The following is a 16,778-nucleotide window of genomic DNA, read 5'->3' as shown; positions in this document are numbered from 1 at the left end:
TCGGAATTCTGGGAAAAGGTCATCCATCTTTGGCCAAACGTGTGGAAATGAGCAAGGTATGCAATGAAAAAAACAAAGAGGAATACTGCTTATACACGGTCTACCAAACCGCTAGATTATGTATTAGCAGAATAAGATGATATCAGATTTTTTACACTAATAGTATTGTATAAAGTAGCCATGTAGAAACTCTATAATTACGTTCTTGACTAATCTTTTCTTATTAAATTTTCTATCACATTGTCAGAACAGAGAAAGATATCAAGTTCTGTTATCTGTGAATGTTCTAATTAATTTGTCAGGTTATTGCAAATGTCTTTGGTAGTCTTTGATCAGCCTGATTTGAACACCGCACTGATAATAGTGGTGCACACAAACAACGATTTATGTTGATAAGTACGAAGTAAATGCTTTGTAAATAAAATATATCCGTATGTAATAACACCACTCGCTTTCGCGTACCAAAACGTTTTTACCATGTGACTCCCTTCTTCTTAATAAATAGCAAATGTTTGTGTCAATTTTTTATTTGATGGAACGAGCTTGAATTTTTAGCAAAAACTAGTGTTTTGTCATAAAATGTATTAGCTTTTGTAGTAAAAGGCTGAACAGACCGCGTTTTATGCTTTTTGTACTTGCAAATATGACACTCCTGTAGTCAGTACAAAATTTTAGACATTTGAAACGGTGTGGTCAACATGTCTGTCCTATATAAGCTTTTCACCTAACTCATCGCCTATGTAGGGATGGATATCCGCATGTAGCAGTTGCATGTTACTAAAAAACTATTTATCAATAATGTTGTTTTCCTACCAAAATAACTGAGCACTTGATAAGGTCACTCTGTAGGATTGTCTTTTAATCTTGACTACTACATGGTAGATGATGACCTGAAACTTATCAACTATTGAGAAAAACAGCAACGGTTCTAGTTCAGATCTCTGTAGTAGATATAATAAAATGCTATAAAGAGTCGAGTTCTGTTTATTTGCATTTACTGCCAATAGAAAATTAAATAGAGATTTTTTAATACAGCCAGCAATCTAGAGATTTATTTCAGATTGCGTAATTTAAATATCAGTTTGCGATGACTCACTGAATTGAAGATCTTAGAAAAGTTTAATATGTGTGTTAGTGAAGCTGTTATGCATCCACATTTTTTATTTATAGCCCAATCACTGAAAACACCCAATAATTTTGTTTCATAGGATCTCCTACTTCAAAAGCCTTGTTGAGAGTCCAAATGATTGAATTATTATGCTGCATCATTATAATGTAATGTAATACAGAGTTAGCGTAAAATATTATTAACTGGAACATATTCAAATATATAAGCTAGTATCAATTTTGAAAGGGTGCTTCGCTTAGTCAAAAACATTATATTGATTGTTAAATGTTACGTTGCTCCAATGCCAGAATACAAACAATATAATGAGAAATTGAAAAGCTGCACATCCTTTGCAATAGTACTGCTATACTTGCTATCATGTTCCTTGCCAACTTCGCTGTTGTTATGTTTCCACAATCAATTATGTTTAATTTCTTTCCTTCCAATATTGGTCAAATCGCAGTAGAATTGATCAAGCCGCAGTATTCAGTACATGATGGGAAATCTCAATGCATTTGTAGTGTGTGCATATAGTTTTATTCATACTAAAACTAAAAGAAAACAATGGTGTATTCTGGCCTATGCTTGCCTTGGCCCAGTGGTTCTGCAAACAACAGGTAGATTTTGATTCCTGGCAAGGTCGTTGGTGGTGACATTAAGATCATCTGATCTTAAATTCATAAATTACTCCCTTTACTAGCAAATGGAGATAGGGCTTCACCAAAGCCACTTAAATTGATAGCTGGCTAGAAGTGTTGGCACTGCTGTTTTTTGGAAGCAATAAGAGCATGTGCGAGAGAAGTGCCAGTTATGTATGTGTTCACACGTTATGGGAGTCTAAATCGATTACTTCAGCATTGCCAACCAAGCTTGGCCAAAATAACTATTATCTTAGAGCTCAACAACTTGAGTGTATATTTATAGTTGTCGGGACCTAGCGGCTTAGGTGGTCGGTCAATTCTACATATCAGCAGTATCAGACAGATAGAATCTCCACCACTAGAAGACAAGCGGTTGTTGGCTGGAAACACCGTAGCGGGTCTGCCAGGTCTGTTCTTCATTATTAGTCTTTCATGCATTTCCTATAATCTCGAACAATGATTCATAATATTTTTATTTGGCGTAATGCAAAATACGCCTTCCCTTATTTCTTTGAATATTCAGTTTTCTGGTTAGAGAGTCGATGATATGTTATAAAGCGAAGTTAGCTCGCCTTACCGTATGAAACGGAGGATGAATGTAATGGGATGTACATTTTCTTTCCTGTAGCTAGAACAATGAGCAAAAATTGGCTCCGATAGCTCAGAGTGTATCGCTAATTTTCAATTTTTTTCAATTCAGCTTATCGTATTTTCCTCTGATTATTTAAAGCTCAAATCAATGATGAAGATGAGATGTGCGGTGGAAGGTCACCTGAGAGTAGCGAGGGAGACGCTGGAACATTGGAAGACATTATTGACCGATCTATTCCACTCTCCTCCTTAGCGTGGGAGGCATACGAGCTCAGCTCAGATCTCAGCAAATCACTTAAAGGTTTGGGTCACTTAACTTTCTCAGGTTGACTCTCTCAGGTTGACCCAAGACATCAAATGCTTAGCATGCTCTGTAACCACAATTCGTTAGAACTGTCTCTATTTTATAAGCTTGCTAATCCAATGATATTCAGCTTTTGTAAAAATTCAAACGAGGTCATGCTAAAGTCAACGTGAAAACAGCTTAGGGGAAGGACGCAATCCTCATCACTCTGATGCTTGTGTTAATTCAATTTACAAGATCGATTCCAAAGTAACATTTTCAGCATTTCCTTTTCTCATTTGTAACTGTTCTTCATTAAAGTTACCGTAAACACTACCTTGTTTGAATTCAATACTTCTTGGAATAATTTTAGTTGGTCCTCAATCAATGAAATGCAAGGATTCTCATCGTGCAGCTATGTAGCCAATTGTCAAATTTACATTTTGCTTTGGCACAAGTCAAGAAGTAAAAAAGTTGCCATTTTCTGAAATTTGTAAAATCTTCTTGTCAATCTTATAAATACCTTATTTTCCTCCTAATCGTTATATTGCTGTTGCAGGAGATCACGGCATTCTTGCAGCTCTTGATCTCTCCTTGCCTCTACCTATGTGCAATGTCGACCTCTCTAGTCCGACCAAGCCCCGCGATGTTCTTGATATTTTTGGGGACGTCATGGATTTGCCTCTCATGAATAACTTTGTTGAAGGCCGAACTGATACTGGAGACAATAAGTGAGTGGATTTTTGTTTCTAGGATTAATTGTAATAAAAATACATATTTTGTGCATAAAATATTTTATTCATAGAAACGTTTTTCAACATTATAATTTCTTATTTCAGTGTTGAGCGATGTGATACGTCGTGCGATGCAGATGGTTTGACATCAACTTCCACTGCTGGATCAACCAATGCTCTTTGCGTCAGCATAGGTAATTTTGGTCAATTTTTTTGTGACACTTTTTGCTGACATCTCATGCTTGAAAAAAATGACTCTCTTATCTATTGACTGAGGTGTTGAAACCTGAAAGGTCTTCCCGGTTGTTGATGTGTCCAGAATATCTGTCATGTTTCCTCTTATCTTATAATTACTCATACACCGATCAGAGGTCTAAGTTCTTGTAATAAACAACCTTTTTGCTTTTATTTACCGAAAGCTGGTAAGAGTAACAGTGGCAGCCACTGCCTACTTCAAGCATCCTTTCATACTTCGAGCTGTCTCTTAAGATTTTGTTCATGACCTTATAGTGACTATTGATATAACCACGGAATATAGTGGGACAAGGTGCAGTTCCCTTAAGCCTCATATAATATCTGTAGGACCACGGAGCACTGGTGAGCTGGACAGAAGCAACACTCTTATGACTCCTCAGGAACTCGAAAGGATGCCAGATCAGGGACTAGAGTTTGAACAGTCTGTTGGACCAAAAGAGTCTCCGGCTGTTCAGCCTGCCTCTCCTTTACATAGTATTCCCACCGTTACGGAACCTGCTGAGGGTAACTCCTCTCTGCTCTGTTCCGGTGAGGCACCTGTTGTGCTCAGTCAGAGTGGCAGTGAACTCACTGCCATCACAGTTCTCACAAGTTTTGGCACGAAGGTATGGATATGATCGTCTTGTCTCCTGGTCTTCGTTTCGTTGTGTTTTTTCGTGAAAGTCTTATCAAAAGATATAATAAGCAGATACCATCACATCTTAAATCTCATTCATGTGATGATGACGCTAGAGAATACTAGAGTATCGCTGCCTGTACTAGTCTGCATACATTGTTACTCAGATCTGGCAGGTATAAATGTTCATTTGTGTGCAAACTACAATCGTTTCCATTCGTTTAGATATCACATAGTTTAGCTCTTCATTTTAATATGTAGTCATTGATCACTATTGGAAGCCATACCTTTAGTATCTAAACTAAAAGGAGTGATATAGGCATTTTAAATACTACTGTACCTCCTACTCTGCCTCTCGCCCATCAACTCGTCACCTCCTTAAAAGGAATTGAACATGAACACAAATATAACATTCTTTTACGGTTGCGAAAAAGTGTGTTTTGTTGTTGTTGGTTTTTTAATACATTTAACACATTTAACAGTTTAGGATATATTTAATATAAAACATAATAAACACACCCAATGTTGTGCTAGTGTTTGTATCTGTGGCTTTATTTCAGTTTATCATTAAGAGCCTCTTCTGTCTATTCTTGTTCGCATTACCTCTCCGCGTCTTTCTCTTCTCCCCTTTTGCTCCCTACTCATCTTCTCTACACATATTTTTTCCTTAATGCCTTCTTTGCTTTACAAAGTTTTCTCTACATGTCTTTCATTTGATACTTCTCTCCGCGTCTTTCTCAATTCTTGTTTTTATGTATTTCCATTTTGGTTCTTTTCACCTCTCTCTTTTGGCGTTCTTCTCACTTTCTGTTTTTTCATTTTTTCTTTATCCATTGACAAATTTTTCTTCATGCTTCTTTCTTTGTGCTTTTTTTTGTTTTTGTTCCTGGTCTTTTTTCCTTCACAATTTTCTCCTTGTTTTTACTATTTACTGCATCATTATGCAGCATATTGTTAACATATCATGACAGTTAATTTCTTCACCATTCTTCTTGCTTGTTCAAGCTCTTCACTGTTTTCTTGTAATTGTAATTGATTGTCTTAAATGAGTCAGAATATCAGTTGGTCTCAGTTACTTCAGTGATGGTCGGCTAATACAATAAGTTGAAATAGTAAGTCGGGAAGCGCCTATTTAGGGTTGAAACAGGTTGCTATGTTTTTTGGAAAAAATATCTCATTCTTTGTAGACGTTTGAAGTGAACACGGAGCAGTTGAAACAAGCAGCTGGACTCATGCAGCCTGTAATCATCAACTCGGAGGTGGCTGGCTTCAGTAAGTTACACAATCTAATCCAAGTTCTATTAGCGTCCTCTTGTTAGCTTGACGTGACGGCTTGTATTTCTTTATATTAACCGCATTAGCCTTAGATTTCAATCATGGTTTTTAACGTCTTCATCGTCATTTTTAGTTGTCCACTGTATCTACCTTCCAATAACCTAGATACTTAGCCAAATCTCACATAATAGCCATAGTGTCATAGTGCCACTCTCGCTATCACCACGAGTTATATTACATTATGGAGCCATTCCACTCAGCTGACTGGACATTTGGTGTCACCTGTTAAAGCTAGGCTGACATTTGGTGTCACCTGTTAAAGCTAGGCTAACATTTGGTGTCACCTGTTAAAGCTAGGCTAACATTTGGTGTCACCTGTTAAAGCTAGGCTAACATTTGGTGTCACCTGTTAAAGCTAGGCTGACATTCATCAACTAGTAATAACAACATTGCTAGATTTTTTATCCTCATTGTGGGTTGTTTTTTCAGCTCTCGTCATGATGCCCGTCTCTAAAATGAACTTGCTGCCAGCTGAAGAAAGACGAGTAAGTATTACTTCGGATTCATTGCTAGTATCTTTTTAGCACATCCTTGAGTTTTTGTTCTGAAGTCATCCTAGTTGCTCAGGCTGATCTGTGAAAGATTTTCTTGGACAATTAGTGCTTTTAGTTGCAAAATTTATTATACGTCAAAAATATTTAGTAATAATTGTAATACTACTTGTTCTTATCAGGCTTTTGGCTTAATTGTTACTGAAAGTGAAGAATTTGCTACCCAAGTGCCAACAAACATGATTAATGGTTCGCAGGAACAGTGTATCAGGTTAATGTAGATGAATTTTGGCCTTTTATTGGCACCTGTTTTTATGTTAACTTTTTCAGGGTGATAAAAATGGTCTTGTCAGGTATATGACTGTTGCAGCTATTGCATACGTTTGTAGTAGTATAATTTTTTATGATCTTATCTCCTCACAGCAACAAGCAACCTATGCCAAGTTCAAATGTCTCTACTGTGAGAGGAAGTTTGAGCGATCGTACAAGCTCCGGCTACATGAAATGATGAAGCACACCTTGCAGAAGCCTCATAAGTGCCATCATCCCGGCTGCAGCTGGGCGTTCTCTGACGCGTATCGGCTCCGGAACCATGAGCGGTGTCATCTCAAACTTAAACCTTACAACGTAAGAGATCTGACATATAGAGTCGTACTATTTCACTCTGTGGAATATATGTTACTTTTGCAGCCATTCTGTTTGTTACTTGTTGATCTCTTTTATTTTTCAGTCTCTGGCTGAAGTGCATTGAAAACTCAGTAAAATGTGATAAAAAATGTTGAGAAAACTAAGTGTAATATAAAAGCGATATTTACAAAGTGTGGACTCGTTGGTAATGAATACGTTTCACATTTATTGCTTCATCTGGAACATTTTTACGAATGTGGATCATAATTATTGGTGGGAAAGAGGTGAAGATAACTCTTAGAATAGTGTTTTAATGCAGCTCCCCTCATTTGCATAATTTATTCATATAGTAATTCTGCTATGATTCACAGCTGCTCATCTATTTTAACAATTATCAATTATTTCTACACTTACTCTCAGTGTATTTCTATAGACTTGCTCTCAGTCTATTTCTATAGACTTGCTCTCAGTCTATTTCTATACACTTGCTCTCAGTGTATTTCTATAGACTTGCTCTCAGTGTATTTCTATAGACTTGTTCTCAGTCTATTTCTACACTTACTCTCAATGTATTTCTATAGACTTGCTCTCAGTGTATTTCTATAGACTTGTTCTCAGTGTATTTCTATAGACTTGTTCGGAATTTTGCTGTGGTTTTTAAGACTGAAAACTTGCATGCATTATTAATTCTTAGATTCAGATGGATCAGTCATAGCTGAGATAGGATAAGATAATGTGGTACTCGTATCCCTATTTATTCATTCGTTGGAATGTTGAAAAAATCTGATGAGTCGCTAAATTTTTGTCACTGATTGAGGATTTTTTGAACATGCAACAGATGAATATTTTATCGTGAATATTGCTATCATACCAATGTGTAACTTACCAGAGGCTGTCTACATTTATTAGTTCTACTAAATCCTCTAAACATATGGTTGGCAGTGCCCGGAGTGCGGTAAAAGCTACACCTCCTATTGGAACATGCAGTCACACCTCTCACAGATGCATGATGCCAATCGACTTCAGTTTAGTTGCGAGAGCTGCGAGGAGGCCTTCACTACAGAGACCAAACTCTACAAGCACATATCAGATAAACATCCAGAGCAACCCAAACGGTTCAAGTAAGGACTTTCTTATTGCATAAGCCTGTGAAGGTCTCTGGGTCTCCAAGGACTTCTGGTTTGGTACTGGCACTCTTATTCTCATGCTGATTGGCTCATTGAAGCACTATTTTGTTTGAGTGAATCTTACAGCTACAGTTAACTCTCGATGTATGAAACAAATGTCAGAGCGGGTAGTTAGTCCACTCTGATATTGGTTTCATCTTTTAATCATTTTATGTTGGAGCAAATATTCTTATATATTGAAATTTATTCATTTCGTTCTGCAGCCCAAAAAGGCAAAAATGAATACATAAGATAGCTTTGTAGCGCATTAGAATAAATGCATTATATAAAACTATTACTGAATGTCCGGTGTTGCACATGTAATACAATAATTATCCAATTAGTTTTAGTAACATAAGCTAGTAACTTAAACTAGTCTAAATATTCACTATAATAAGAGCCATTAAGCAAGCTTTTCAATCGTTACGTGTGATGATTATTAGTCAAGTAACAATTGTTCGTTACTTGTGGATCTATCACGCCATCGTGATTTTAAAGCTTGCTAGGAGTAACCAATAGTATTTTCACAAGCGTATTTTCGCAAACGCCTGATATGGCCACAATTATTCCATTGTATAGCATGTAGTCGCTTAGCCTAATATATAGAATATCTGTCTGCAGACCTGGAGATTTTAAGTTCAAATCCAGTTCGAAACGGGTTTTTCGTTCCGAAAACTATCACTATAACTGGACACATGACAGATAAACACTTCAATTTATATAGATGTAAAAACTAACTCGTTAACAAGAAACCAAATGAGTAAAGTCCATAATCAACAGAAAGAGGCTTTGATTAGCACTTCGCTTTTATTTGAAGGACAGGCTGGTGAAGGTGTAGTCGTAGCAACTCTTAGCATAGCCTTTGTATTACAGGAGACAGCGGAGTGTAGGTATAGCTGCTGATAAAGATATGGGGCTTGTCTATATGCATGGCTACATACAGAATGCTTAGCCGATGCATAGCATATATATTTGCTGTGGTCACATCTGTGACACTAATAAATGATACATCGTGTGGAAAAATAGATTGACCAATGAGAAGTAATGGCCATGATGTCCTTGCAGGATTTGACATTACCTTCGTTGAAGTATTATCGGCAAATATATTCCCATGACCAAACGAGCAGATGCGAAGTTAGGGAGTTTTTATGATAAATGCATGTGCTCACAACTTACGAAAATTATTCATCAACAATGAGACGAATCCTTGTTTGAAAATTTCATCAACAAATTTAACCATCGTTTTGTAGATTAGTTAAAGTGTAATAACGATACAAAACACGTATAGGCCTATTTAAATATGTTACCAAGTATTTGTAAATTCTCGAAATCCTCTTAAAACTTACCCATCTGATCGAATTATACACAAATAGACAGATTTATTAGGACGAAAATCGTCACAAAACGCCTGAAAAGCTCGGTTTAATAAAGGTTAAGACCCGAAATTGAAACGGCGGTCGACAGAGAATAGACCGATGAAGTCGTGCGCATTTCGCGAAAAAATAACGTGCACATTTTACCATTCTATGGCATTGTCAAATTGCCGAAGGTTTCGTCAACTAACATAGGAGTACAGAAATCATTTAATTTTTGCCGATTTCAATTTTTTCATTTTCTCATGAGATTATTACAATAATTAATTATAAGTTTGGATGACTACAGAACAATGACTACGTAGTACAGATTTTCTAAAAATCTATATATCACGACTTCGTGATATTGATAGCTATTTCGTTTTGAAAAGTAAACAAAATTGTGCATCGGTTTTATATTATTATTATATTAATATTATTGGTTATTCTAATAATATCAGTGCATTTTACTTCTAATATTGGCCAATATTGCATTTCTCCTATTGCAGGGGGAGAGATATAAACATAATATTTTCCTTTCATTATTGCTGTTTGTTGTATATAATAACACCCAAACCCAGTACATTACAGCTACCATTGCAGTTATCCTATTGCACTGCAGTGCCATTTGACTGCTAATATTGCATTTCTCAACCATCAGTACCCTATCTTTTTTCCAATATCACTTTGGTCGTGGGCTGTATGACAGTGGAATTTCTAGTATCTACCTAATATGGATTATCAACCATTTGATAGCAGTAACGTCTGTGCGGCTATTTTCATTGCTATATTTCTGCTCAAGGAAAAACGAGATGTGTTAATGATGATGACATCCTAGCACAAAAATATCTTTGATTCACTACGTGACTTAAACAATAAAACAAGCTGAGTTTCAACTGATTTAATTACATAAATAATTATGTCATTTTGTTGCAGTCATCATTTACAAATTCCTTCACCAAAGTTAAACATGTCCACATGGTATAACTGGTTTTCATAGTTCAGGGCAGGTCTACTTCATGATATGATAATTATTGATGATACGAGTTGCTTCCCTTGTCAATACGTTATTAATCATTTCTCTGATACAGATGTGAAGAGAATGGTTGTAATGCGATGTTCCACTCGAAGATGGGACTGATGCGGCATATGGTAGGCCACAAGAAACGGGAAGCGCTCAACCTAACCTGTCCAATCGAGGGTTGTGGCAGGACCTTTAACTGGAAGAGTCGCTTGGATGTACACTTGAGGACTCACACTGGTGAGTAAGTCTGTACAGTTTAGGACTCACACTGGTATGCATGTGATGTACACTTAAGGACTCAAACTGGTGAGCATTTGATGTACACTTAAGGACTCACACTGGTGAGCATTTGATGTACACTTACGGACTCACACTGGTGAGCATGTGATGTACACTTAAGGACTCACACTGGTGAGCATTTGATGTACACTTACGGACTCACACTGGTGAGCATGTGATGTACACTTAAGGACTCACACTGGTGAGCATGTGATGTACACTTAAGGACTCACACTGGGAGCATGTGATGTACACCTAAGGACTCACACTAGTGTGCATGTGATGTGCACGTAAGGACTCACACTAGTGTGCATGTGATGTGCACGTAAGGACTCATACTAGTGAGCATGATGATTTTCATCATTTCTCCCACTTCTATTAGCTGCCATTTGATCAGTTGGCAATTGATTTTGGACATCAATATTAACTTTAGTAGACATCCATTGTGTCTAACATCAGCCTGAGTAATTACTTAACAGTCTTTCATTTTCAGTTTTGATTACTGGGCTGGAATTGTCGTGTATGTTCATATAATTACTCGGATGTTTGGTTCTGATATAATGAAATTCAAAATGGGATGATGTCATCCGCTTCTGTTAAGATTGCCATTGAAATTGGGTGTTTTTCTAAGTCACCATTTGTTGTGAATTGTTTTAGCGGCTTATGAAAAAAACCTTTATTTATTACGTTTAGTAGTAATCAGGTAATTTGCTGTTCATCTTTGAGGTTTCTATAAATCATATTGTGAATTTTCTAGGGGAAGCAAATTTTAAATGCACATACCAAGGTTGTGGTGCTGCCTTTGCAAGTGCTTCCATATTAAATAGACACAAGAAAATCCATTCCACCAATAAGAAGCTAACCTGTTCGATTTGCCAGAAGTCATTTCATCGTCTCGATCATATGAGGAATCATGAGCAGTCCCATAGTGCAGTTCGTCCTTTCCCGTGTCCAGAACCAGGTTTGTAGCCTCGCAAATTTCTTGCTTGAAGCTGGGTATGTAGTCAGGGCAAGGATAGCGGAAGTGACACATACTACTACAACGACACACAATAATAGTGAGGCTAAATAAGCTGTGAGGTTGCCATCAGATTCTCCTGTCTTCTTTATAGGATGCGTATACGCAGCAACGACCAAACGCTCACTCGAGTGTCACTTGAAAAGGCATGCGATCAAGGCGAACCGAGCAAGACTCGTCTGTCCATCACAGACTTGTGGTCAGACCTTCTCTACCATGCGTCAACTGCTCACTCACATCAATGCTCACCATCCGCTCATCATGGAGGTCCGCTATGCAAAGGGTAAATGTCTGCTGACATATCTGTTATAGCATTGTTATGTTATAGCATTGATCACGAGTGCTAACTGAACAGTTTACACACTGATTTTCTATATTTTTTAGAGTTGGCAGAAGCTAATCAAGAACTACAGACAGGTTGGCAAACATTTCATTCTATTTATTTCACCGCGAGTAGTTTTGTCCTTGCCATACCATTTTCATTACAATTGTCTTTGTTCACTCGTAAGGAGGGCATTATTGACTATTGTTTATTGACTTGTAGCAAGACAGTCTGTGGTATTGCACCTGACTACTGCAATTTCCTCGTAGTATTTGTCTGTATAGCAATTGATTGGTGACAGTAAGTCTCATTCATCATTCATGTTAGTCATGAAACGCAGTAGCAACTGGATGTTTTAGAGTTGTCCTTCTACAAGCAGTTTTCTTGCATAGTTTGTGGTGTTGCAATAAAACAAATTGCTACTGAGATCTGTGAACCTTATTGCTTTTGTACATTACAGTTCTTTAAAAAGAAAATTTGTTTTTTGTGTCGCAAGGTATAAGCAGAATGCTGGATATATGTGCCATCCTGCAACTGTGAGTAGTTTGCTGCAGTGCTTTAAACTACTATGCAGTAATCAGTATCAATCTTGGTGGTTTTGTGCTTGCAGAGGAAACCCTGATGGCCACCGAGTCTGTTGCAGAAACTGCTGTTTCAGAAACTACTGTTGTCACTGCTGGTGATGGATGTGGTGATCAGATTGCCTGGGACATGCAGAGACTTGTTCCTAATGTGTCATACGATGACACAATGGCCGGTTTGTTTTTTCTTGATCACCTCAGCCATTTATTTGTTTTATATGAGCTTGTATACCCCCTTTGCTTTCTCTCTGCTCGTCTCCATTCTTTCTCTATCTATTTTTTTCTATATCATTTCTCTATTTTCTTACTGACCCTCAACCCTCCAGCATTTTCTCTTTTTCATCTCACTTCTGCTTTTTTTCTTCTCCTACGCCCTTTCTATTTTTCCTTCCTTTTCTCCTCCCCCTTCTACTGCCCTGTTCTCTCCTGTGTCTTTGTCTCCACTTCACTACTCCCCTTGCTCTCTCCTTTCTTTCCCCCTTACCCTTCTCTTTTCTCTTCTCTCAATTGTATACTAGTTATACTAACTGCCATGAAATGTCATAGCTGCTGCTTTTTCATATAGTCATTAATGCGGAAGTTGCTGGGAAATCCATAGAGCTCATCCTTCCTGTTTCATCAAATACGAAGACTAATTCGTCTGCAACAGGTAAAGTTATGCTATTCACAAGTCTGTTATTATTAGTAAACATCTCCCTGACTATTCTTCCAATATCTACATGTATAACGTAGAACTCTTCAATATGATAAAGATTTTGCGGTATTATGTTATTTTGCAGCCATTGCCTCTAGTAGGAGTGGAAAGTTAAAGCATGAAAGAGGGTCAGCTAGGACAGACAGTTTGCTGAATCAAAGAGTCTGTGCTAAGGCTAGGGACCGTCAGGAGAAACAAAAAGCTCAGCCATTTTCTAATCTAGATTCAACTACTGCAGGTACCTTATCTTACCCTTCTTATTTGGTATCCATTATTAGCTTGAGGGCATTTTGAGGGATTGTTAAGAGTATTTGTATAGTGTGTTCCTGACTAGTCAGTTACTGACAGCAGTTAGACTTTCACATAAATGGAAATTATGGACGTTTTTTAATTGCGTTAAGATTTTACTAGTTCCTCATTTGATTTTGGACTTTTAATGGTTAGTGGTAACAACTGGTAGTAACAACTGGTAGTAACAACTATTAGTAACAACTGATGGTAACAACTATTAGTAACAACTGGTGGTAACAACTATTGGTAACAACTGGTAGTAACAACTGGTAGTAACAACTGGTAGTAACAACTGGTAGTAACAACTGGTAGTAACAACTGGTAGTAACAACTGGTAGTAACAACTGGTGGTAACAACTGGTGATAACAACTGGTGGTAACAACTGGCAGTAACAACTGGTGGTAACAACTGGTGGTAACAACTGGTAGTAACAACTCGTGGTAACAATTACATTTAGTAGTAATAATTAGTAGCAATGGCTAGTGGTGACAACTAGTGGTTATGATTAGTGGTGACTATTAGTGGAGACGATTAGTGGTGACGTTTAGTGGTAACGATTAGTGATGGCAGCTATTGGTGACAATTAGTGGTGACGACTAGTGGTGACGACTAGTGGTGACGACTAGTGGTGACGATTGGTGGTGACGGTTATTGGTGGCGATTGGTGGTGACGATTAGTGGAGACAGCTCATAGTATTATTCATTATTGCAGGTAAAAGATACCCTACAGGATGAAAATATTCGATGGATGTAAAAATTCGTGATTTCACAAACAGTCAATTCCGCGAATTATTAAGTTCCGCGAATAATTAGTTCTATTTTTAATCACAAGGGAGAATAACTACTGCCTCAAATTAAAAGCTAGCCGCTAGGCATAAATACTAAACGTAGCTGAGTTTTAAAACCTTTTTAAAATCATCGCCGGGGCTTCGAGTTAACCCCATTGCCAATGCATCACATTTCTTTACAAAAGGTTTTCACAAGTTATTTGGCATGGCGTCGTTATTGCAAAAATCTCTCCTACAGTCTTTTTACATTGAAATCAACTCCATCAACCTCTAATACCGAAGTTGAGGACGATAATTATTCTGATCTGGACAGTATGGTATGTATTTGATTTGCAGTGCAGATACGTTTTGTTTAAAAACTGATTGCTTTCATTAAATACTTCAGCTATTGTTTTTGTACTTCCTTTACACTTATTAATATTTTTTCTTTTTTGTGTTTACTGCAGATTGAGAATGAAACAACCTATTCCGATTACGAAAACTAGAGACAAGTAGTAATATTCACCAAGGCAGGAATATAGTCAGAGAAGCAACCAGTCAACCTAGACCCCTTCATCAACAACAACTCCTTGATATCGCAGCAGAAAACATGATTATATTATATATTCTATTTTGTGTATGGATATATTATAATTTATTACAAACTTGAGTGTACAAATAAAATATTTCAAATACAAATAAAATTTTACCAACGAGGAATGGAGTAAATAAAAACAGTTTAGCCCATATGGCAGTTGTCTGGCAATAAAATTAAACTGATACTCTTGATAAGTAAATACTAGTGTGTAATGGTGCTCTCTGACTAGTTATTTTGGTTATAGCAGCTCTATATCGCTGTCACTGTCTTGGGTAGATGTTAAAGGCGATTCTCTCGCTACTACATGGCTGGTAAGGGAGTTATCGTCAGAACTCTCCTCGTGGCTTACTATTGCAAAGTTCTGCCGGATGGCTAAAATTTAGTTCTCGTAAAGGCATTTTTGTTCCTTTTTTAAAACATATATTCTCCTGGTTAGCGGCTGCCGTCACTTCTACCTCAACTTCAAGACCTCCCTGAATGATTGGTGATCTTCTAGGAATGACATCTACCACCTTTGCAGTCATTGTGCCTCCGTGTATGATGAAAAATCTCTCTCTCACACTAAAACAAATAATGAAGCGGTATAGATGGAAAAAATAAATATTGCATTTTACCGAAGAACCAAAGTAAAATTCAATTATTAATTTAGTAAATGGTTTTGAAAAAAACTCATTCCTTACCACAAGTTGATGGTTCATCAAAGGCCTCCAAATCGATGAATACTCGTGAAAACCTCTGAACGTAGCAAGAAATTTATAGCTTAGCGTGACCGACTCGTAGTTGTAAGCTAAATAGAAACTGAAACACTCGGTGTGCGCATGCGAATGGTTAAATCTATTGTTAGCCGCAATAGAGTTAACTCTTAATAGAAAGTGATTGTGTTCACTCGCGAATATGCATGAAAAGGCAATTTGCGCGAAACTTGACTCCGCGAATAAATTCATCCTGTAGGGTATGTATTAACTTAACCAATTACATAATGTAAGTTTATTAAATCTATTCTCATGCTATTGTAGTACTTAAAATATTGACGTACTAAGATAGCGGAAAAGACTATTTTTACTTGACACCACACTTGAAAGTCTTTCCTGTATTCTAGCAGATGTTTTGTAATCTTAACATTGAATTTAGTTTTACACTTTGGTGGTTTTTTCTATTATTTTGTCAAATTTTCAGTTAAAGCAGTCTGTGTTAAAAAGTACTATGGAGGTTTCTACACATTTCTGGTAAGAAACATTTTATTTAGCTCAAGGTCAAGGTAGCTACCATGATGTTTATTATCTGTAGAAGTCATCCAAATTGATTCAAAGTCTTCTAGATGTCAGCTTCCCGCAGACGTTGTGTCTAGCAGTGGCAGCGATGAGTGCAGTGCAAACATCGGGTCGGTTGCTTCTACACCGCTGTCAAGCGAGCTATTGGTTAGCTCTGGCAGCGGTAGCATGTCTTCCATTCCATCCAGCCTTGAGTGGCTGTCTTCTGGGCAGGTCTGTGATCGCTATCCGGTTGTTTAAATTTGTTTCCTTTTCAGCTATGTACATTTACATTATGGCCGCTACAAGCGTCTGCTGGTTGGCTATCAGCAGACGCCCATTGTATAGAAATCAAAACATTCCTCTTTGCTATAGATCTTGTCTTGAAGACTATATTTAACACAAGCTTGTAATGCGTGCTCTTAAGAGTTGCTCTATAACTAAATGCCTTTGGCAGAATTTTGCTTCTTGTATTCGTGTTAGGGATCCATAAGCAAGTAATTTGAGTTGTATGTGCTTGCAGGACGGTGAAGATGTAGAAGCCAACTTGCTCAGTGCAGCAGATATCATATACACTGTACCCACCACACAACTCCCTCAACTCGCAGAGCAAATTGATGGAGGGTCTACTTTTACGCAATTATATGACTCGTCAAATAGCCTCAGCTCTGCTACCGATTATAATTTGTCCAATCTCTGATAATCAATCAGTATAGTGTTCAGAACACTGAAACCAATGCTAGATAGCAGTTTA

At 37.3% G+C, this 16,778-nt stretch overlaps 1 protein-coding gene across 1 annotated transcript; it reads left to right on the top strand.

The window, feature by feature from the left end:
* The first annotated feature begins 44 nt into the window (after positions 1-44).
* On the top strand, positions 45-16,754 carry LOC137385258 (uncharacterized). Its single transcript, XM_068071694.1, has 19 exons — positions 45-56; positions 2,033-2,156; positions 2,480-2,641; positions 3,183-3,354; positions 3,463-3,551; positions 3,940-4,217; positions 5,416-5,500; positions 5,993-6,048; positions 6,478-6,681; positions 7,624-7,802; positions 10,291-10,460; positions 11,260-11,463; positions 11,615-11,803; positions 11,905-11,937; positions 12,453-12,599; positions 12,989-13,072; positions 13,203-13,355; positions 16,062-16,258; positions 16,548-16,754. Exons 1-19 carry the CDS (start codon positions 48-50, stop codon positions 16,722-16,724), a joined length of 2,712 nt encoding a protein of 903 aa, XP_067927795.1. The 5' UTR covers positions 45-47; the 3' UTR covers positions 16,725-16,754.
* Positions 16,755-16,778: the final 24 nt, after the last annotated feature.

This window comes from Watersipora subatra, chromosome 1 (assembly GCF_963576615.1).
Source record: "Watersipora subatra chromosome 1, tzWatSuba1.1, whole genome shotgun sequence".
Lineage (NCBI taxonomy): Eukaryota > Metazoa > Bryozoa > Gymnolaemata > Cheilostomatida > Watersiporidae > Watersipora > Watersipora subatra.
This window is presented reverse-complemented; position numbering and strand designations above follow the sequence as displayed.